Genomic DNA, 7344 nt, shown 5'->3' with positions numbered 1-7344 from the left:
TTTTTTATATATTTATTTTTTTTATTAATATAAAATAAAAAGTAATGTATTATGTATTTTTTATATATGTCATTTTTTAGTTGGTATGTGATTATCATATATTTATTTTTTAATTATTATAATTACATCTATCAATTTTTTGTTATATGTTATTATTTTTTAATATATATATATATATATATATATATATATATATATATAAAATAATAGATACATTATTTAGAAATGATAAGAAAAATTATATAAAAATAAAAATAATGTGATTTACTTCTTTACATATTTTGAATTCTTAATATATTTTAAAAGCATAATACTAAAGATCTAAGCATTAAATTAAAGTAAATATTTTAAGATTTAAAGAATTATAAATAAAAAAGAGGAGTTTGATATTAAATTTTTAAAATATATATAAATTTGGAATATATTATTTTGATTTCTCTCGATCTCATGATACCCAACATTATCCATTACTTATAGTAACGTTTTGATGATAAGTTTTACCACAAAAAACCATCCAAATTTATTGTTATTAAACAACGACACAGAATAATATATACATACATATTTTTTCATTACACATATGGGGTGGTTGGTGTGATTCAACTAGAGATCTACCAAAACCTTCATCCGGTGAGTGATTGGGTGAGTTTTGATATTACTAAAACAACATCCTGTACTTTCAAAATAAGATAACACACGGTTCACGAGTTAGTTTATCTCGAACTTGTACTCTGTACTTATTCATTTTTTTTCATACAGTGTTTCATAACTTCCAACTCCACCTTAATAAAACACATTTTTTTTGGACAACAATATCCTTTATTGTGCATGGATTTACTAAGTTGAGTTCAAGAGCTAGTGGTGTTGTACCTAGGAATCACTTTGAACTGTAACGGCTTTTTCATTTCCATAGAGAGCTTAAGGCATTCTGAAAGATCCACATGCGCCGGAACCAATACGAATCGGTGAAGAAACTCTGCGAGCCACAGATGAACAGTGGCTAAGCCCAATGTTTTGCCCGGGCACACCCTGCGGCCCGCACCGAACGGTGCAAGTCTCATGTCTGAACCCATGATCGACACTTCTTCATCAATGAATCGTTCGGGCTTGAAGGCCCACGGGTCCTTCCAGATGGACGAGTCGTGTGATATGGCCCACATGTTAACCATTGCAGTTGTGCCGGCAGGTATTAAGACCTTGTCAATGTGAACGTCATGGGTTGCGAGACGAGCCCATGAAAGCAACGGGCCCGGTGGGTGCAATCGAAGCACCTCCTTCACTATCGCTTGAAGGTAAGGGAGATTCGGAATGTCGGAGTCTCGCACGTGACTGTTTTGGCCAATGCACGTGTCAATCTCTTGGCGGGCTTTCACCTGAACATCTTGGTGTACCACCATCATGGCCATAATCCATTCCAGAAGAATAGCAACTGTGTCTGTTCCTCGGAACAACATTTCCTGCACAAAACATACCCATGATCAATACGAGACATAAACATTGGAAAATGTTAACGTTAGCACGTGCGGTTGTGAGTACTACTTACCCATAAGATAGCCACTGTATCTGATTCACCTATTTTTTCTTCTTCCGGCAACGATAACAAAGCGCTCAGAAAATCAGTTTTTCCGACCAGCTTTTCACATGTTTTTCTTTCTTCCACGATCTCACCCACCACACTCTTAACCTTACTCGTTAATCTGTGACATCTTCTCTTGACGCCATGAAAGTCCAAAAACCTGAAGGGGAAATAGTCTTCCCAGTTAAACGTTGCAATCAACTCATACCCTTCCTTGATCATATCTCCCAACACCTCTTCTCTTTTTGATTCTATACCATTATCATTGATTCCAAAAACACTCTCCAACATGGTTCTCAGAGACGCTTCATGTAATATCCCTCGAACCTCCACCACCCCTTTCGTCTCCATCTCCGTCCACGTTTTCCTCACCATATCAGCCGCCACTCTTTGCCGGAGGCTCTCCAGATCGGAGATTTTCCTCGGAGAGAACATGTGCGTGGCCGCCACCTTACGGAGGTGGCGCCAGTATGTCCCATACGGAGCAAATCCGATGGCCCGCTCAAACATCAGCGTTCGGGCCGATTCTTTAACGGGTCGGTCCGAGAAGCCTGACCCGCAAAGAATTTCTCTCGCGGTCTCCGGGTGGCTGCTGATAACAACCCGGTTGGTTCCAAGACTGAGTGCCATGAGCCTCTTTGCTTTCAGCGAAGTGGCCATGGAAGCAAGTTTTGCATGGGCCAGAGAGCCCATTTCAGGCAGGGTCCCTAACACGGGCCAGCCCATTGGGCCGGGAGGTTTTGCATGGTGTTTGTAATGGTTCTGATGTTTTCTCCATGCGAACCCCCCCGGGACAAGCCAGTAGTTGAAGGAGATAGCAAGAGCAGTGAGTAGCGTTGAGAGGAAAAGAGTGATGAGGGACCAAGAGTAAGAAGAAGAAGAAGAAAAAGAGAAGGTGCTTTGGAACATTGTTTCAAGTGTTGGAATCATGATTAAGAAGGAGAGATTTTGTTGGGTTGCAATGTGTGTGGATCAATGCATGGTATATATAGACTCCATGGGAAGTGAAGTGAAGTGGTTAAGGTTAAGTTTTATCTATGGTTAATTGGATAATCATGGTTAAGTTAAACCTCTCATATCTAGGGAAGTTAAAAATATCCATAACCACCGGTATCCGCGAATAAAACCTGTAATGGATAGAAAAATAGATATCCAATACATATGAATACGGGTACGAGACGAATATTTATCCAATAAATAGGATACTTGAAGTTATTATCCGTACCCTACCCGTCTCGTTGACATCCCGCTTGGATGCCTTAGCCTAAGGATTAGGACGTAAAATATTTTAATGGCAATTAACGAGAGTTTAATGAAGCACATAATGATTAGATTAGAGCTTAATAAGGTTAATGATGTTTGATTATTTGTGGATGCATGGTTGATATTGAATGCTTTAGAGGGAAAAGATGAGATATATAAAATGTTGAATGGTCTCATACTGCGATTCGCATGTCAGAAAAATAGCATCAAGTCGCATTATCTAGTTTTTTAAAGTTATATACATAGATTTGGGGTGTGTGATATTCTGCAGAAGATCGATTGCTACGAAAAGAATATATGGTTTTGCTTATGATATAGAGCAAGCGTAATCTACGTCAGACAGAACCCAGAAACATCATGGGAAGGATTCTCGTTCCACTATACTTATAAAACTAACTATAATGGAGATATGTATGTGTTTTCTACTTCACTAACCCAAGATTTTCTTCTTCGCCTTCAACACTTGTGCATTATTAATCATCTTGTTGCCCACTCTTTTCATAAGAAAACAAATATTAAGACTTCTATTTTTTTGACTTCTATCGTTTATTTCTTGACGTGGCTCGGTATAAATCATTGATTATTGTATTATTATTATTTTTTTTCATAAAAATCAATGATCGATACTAAATCACGTCAGAAAATAAAAAATAGAAGATAATGAATAATTTTCCAAAAAACAGAAACAGTGTGCAGGTAGAGACATGATGAAATAAAATCAACATTGATAAACAGTGTCCAGGTATATAATATTCATGGCAAAAAAAAAACAGCTTTATCCTTGATGTATCCGAAGATTCTCCTTTTAGCGCAAGCTGTATGGCATATATAATTTGTTTTTCTTTACTTCATAAAGAAATCACACTTTACAATATGCCATATTACATTATTTTCACACACGATCATACGCTGGAATTTAATCTCATCACAGTGATCACATTTAGTTATATCAAGACCAAGAACTTCAAATTTTCAAGACAAATTTCAATTATTTTTATTTGATTCATTCTATTTATGAATTGGAAAAAAATATATAAAATATTTGAATATTAATAAAATTTATTAGCTTGAGACTTAACTTGTTATGAGTTTAATAATGGCATTTCTGATGTCAAATATCTGAAATGGTAATCGTTGATTATATGTGTTGAGGATTTGAGGTAAGTTTGTTGTATATTATAACATTGGTTCCATATCCGTACAATAAAAATTTCCAAAGCTAATAGATACCCTAGTGACCTGGGAAGTATAACAATTTTTTTTTAATTGATGGAAATAACAGTGTTAATTAATTCTTTATTTGGTGGCTTTTGGAGAATATTGAAAGACAGTGCGGCAGTCAGCTATTAATAGTTTAATATTTTGTAGTTTATTTTTGGAGAAATTACTGTGGATATATAACTTTTTCATTTTAATTTGTTAAATATAGTAATCAAACCTAAACATTTTTTTCTCATTTGAATACGTGTGTTGTATATCTTATTAACACGTTATTGATAAACAAAACTTCAAATAAATTCTAAAAATGTTTCTTATATATATAGTGGCTAATTTATTGAATGCTCTTGTTTAAGAGATAAATAAGCTACTAATTAAGCTTGTAAATGTTAATTAAAGATCCTTCAAAGTTATTCTCTATCAGTTTAATGCCATTTATTAAAGTTAGAGGTGACAAAATGGGTTAGACCCAACAGGTTGACTTGTCAGTCCATATTAAAAGGGACAGGTTGTGTTTAAGATTTTAATTCGTCAATCTGTTCTGGTCCATCCCAATCTGTTTTTAAAAAATAAAATTTAAATTGTTAAAAAGATAAATCTTTTATATTATATTTTTAGATGTGTAAATATATAATAGTATTGTAATATAAATCATTAACACTAACAAATTAAATTTTAATTATTAGTTGTAATTGAGTAATTTAACATGTAAATGTAATAATTATGTTATTTTATCTAATTAAAAAGATTAACTAATCAATTAAAATTTTAAAATATATTTTATTTGATTAAATATGTTTTTAATATTAATTTATAAGTATATATAAATAAAAGTATATATAATAAATTTTAAAATTTTGAAAACAAATTAAAAAAGTTAAAAAAAAAAACTAACAGCCCAGCATGATCTAACCCGTTAATCTTCCTACATGATGACGGATCAATCCGATCCAACCATTTTTCCATCCATAATTCAAGTCGAGGAAAACCATAAATTCATGATTTCTCTTATCAAATTTTTATTAGAATCTCTTACTTGAATTCTTTTTTTTTTCTTTTCATCCATAACATCTAAATCCAAAATCTTTCTCACGTTACATAAATTTAAATGATTGAAAAGTACAACTCATGCAATAAAAGAAAAACAACTTGAAAGTTAAGCAAGTAACTTTTACCACCTTTCAACAAAAAAATATAATAATAATGATAAAACATATTGACCCCTCTCTATCTATAAATAAGTTAAAGAAAGCGTGGCTCCGCCCATGCCTATGAATCTAGTCACTCGAGTAATTATTATTAATATTATTGTTCTTGCTGAATTGAAATGGTCATTTTCAAATAGCATAATAAATATAAAAAATTTAGAACACCCACTAACAATAGATACTTTGTGCAACGAAGTGATTATTGGATGAAAGCACCAAATACATATGAATGATCTATGAAGTGATTATAATGATTATTAAATCCCATGGTGAAGGAAAAGAGCATTAACGCAAATCCAATCTCGAAAGAAAAATGTATTAAGTAGTACAAAAAGCAAATAAAGGAGGTTGTCTTTGCAGAATTGCCAAGAGATAGAAGAAAACATTGCTTGCCACAATTTCGAAGAAACTTAGGAGAAGAAAATTAATGTAAGTGGAATCTTTTTTATGCAACTTTTTGATGTTTTAACGTTACATGGTGTATCATAGGGCACACGTTAGACACGTACGTACACCAATTTCGATGTGTGTTAGTGGCCATTATACATAACCAATTAGATTGCTTTCCCTTATGAGTAATTGCATGGTGACCAATGAAAGTTTGCCACCTCAAATTATTCTTACCATTAAAAGAAAGTGGTGGACCTTGAGGCCATGAATGGATGTGTTGTATACCGTTCTTCCTCTTTAAAAAAAGAATTACGGATTGAACGGGGTGGATCGCATGTTTGCAAGAAAAAAACGAGGGATTGATGGAGTATTTTAGGATAATAATTTGTTAAGGTTTGTCTTGTATAATTAGGATGATAAAAAAAATATATGTTTCCGGATATTTACAAAAATAAAATACAGTAGATATGTGTGAGTATTTATTATTTATATATATTTTTTAATATTTGTTCATAAATAGATTGTGTGAGAATATCATATTATCCGTACCTGAGTTTATATTACTTGCTAAAAAAATAAATTTCATTAAGTTACGTTTAGTTAAAATCAAAATTTAATATATATTTTATTACATTAAATTAAATTTATTTTTATATTTATTTTGTAATTTTATTTAAAAAACTTGTAAAATATATATTTTTTAAATATTTGTGGGTATCTGTAGTTTTTCCGCAAGTATTTTTTTAACTGGTAACCTGACAGGTAACATGATGGGTAACAACGGAATTTTTCTATTGTGGGTTGGGTTGTTAATAAGTACTATATGTGTCTGATCCGATCCGTTGTCATCCCTATGCATAACTTGTAGTACTTGTGGGTTAGCAATGATTTATATTTGGTCCGCATCGACTTAAATTTCTACATTCCATTAACACTAACACAGTATGTCATTTGTGTCTCTTATGAGAAATTTATTCATTCACATTTCTTATTCAGTCTATCCAAAAATAGCTTGTTCATTTGTATCCGGTCAATCCAAAAGTAGTTCTCTCATTCACATTTTTTCCCTTGTTTCAATTTAGTTCAAAGTCATTTTTATTTTCAACTGATTTGTACTTAAAAATTAAAAATTATATAATTATGAATATTATTTATTTTAATACGTGAGCATATATAAATTATTAATTTCACTAATTGTTGTTAGAAATGGGTTTTAAGCCTAACTCAACCCATAAAACGGGGGCGATGTGGGACTTCCAACACACCCCCTCACGCCGAGGTATATTCATCTCATGCGTGGGACAAGAAATTAGTGGGTGATTCGTTAGTGGCCCGATATCGGATGAAACAGAATGTCAACAAAAGTTCGCTAGGTTAGGCTTCTAATACCATGTTATAAGTGAGTTTTAAGTCTAACTCAACCCCACAAAAGTGGCTTGTAAGGTTTGCACTTCACTTATATGTTATGAAATTGACTTATCTCTAGTTGATGTGAGCCTTTCAACACTAATTTAATTAAATAAAAATAAATTTATTAATTTTTTTATACCGAACACAGATCAATTTGGAGTGAACTATATAAATCAATTTGTATTTACTTTTACGGATCAAATATGTGACAAGTCAAAATAGGATGGACAGACCTGTGTTACCATACTACACAAAAATACGAACCATAGAGTGATGAAC

At 32.5% G+C, this 7344-nt stretch overlaps 1 protein-coding gene across 1 annotated transcript; it reads right to left on the bottom strand.

Annotated features, from left to right (window-relative positions):
- Positions 1-519: 519 nt before the first annotated feature.
- On the bottom strand, positions 520-2550 carry LOC114193880 (cytochrome P450 78A5-like). Its single transcript, XM_028083851.1, has 2 exons — positions 1544-2550; positions 520-1457 (listed from the first exon to the last, which is right to left on the bottom strand). The coding sequence occupies exons 1-2, from the start codon at positions 2504-2506 to the stop codon at positions 849-851; spliced, it is 1572 nt and encodes a 523-aa protein (XP_027939652.1). The 5' UTR covers positions 2507-2550; the 3' UTR covers positions 520-848.
- Positions 2551-7344: the final 4794 nt, after the last annotated feature.

This window comes from Vigna unguiculata, chromosome 1 (genome assembly GCF_004118075.2).
Source record: "Vigna unguiculata cultivar IT97K-499-35 chromosome 1, ASM411807v1, whole genome shotgun sequence".
Taxonomy (NCBI): domain Eukaryota; kingdom Viridiplantae; phylum Streptophyta; class Magnoliopsida; order Fabales; family Fabaceae; genus Vigna; species Vigna unguiculata.
The sequence above is the reverse complement of the archived record's forward strand: the minus strand, read 5'-3'. Positions and strand labels throughout refer to the sequence as shown.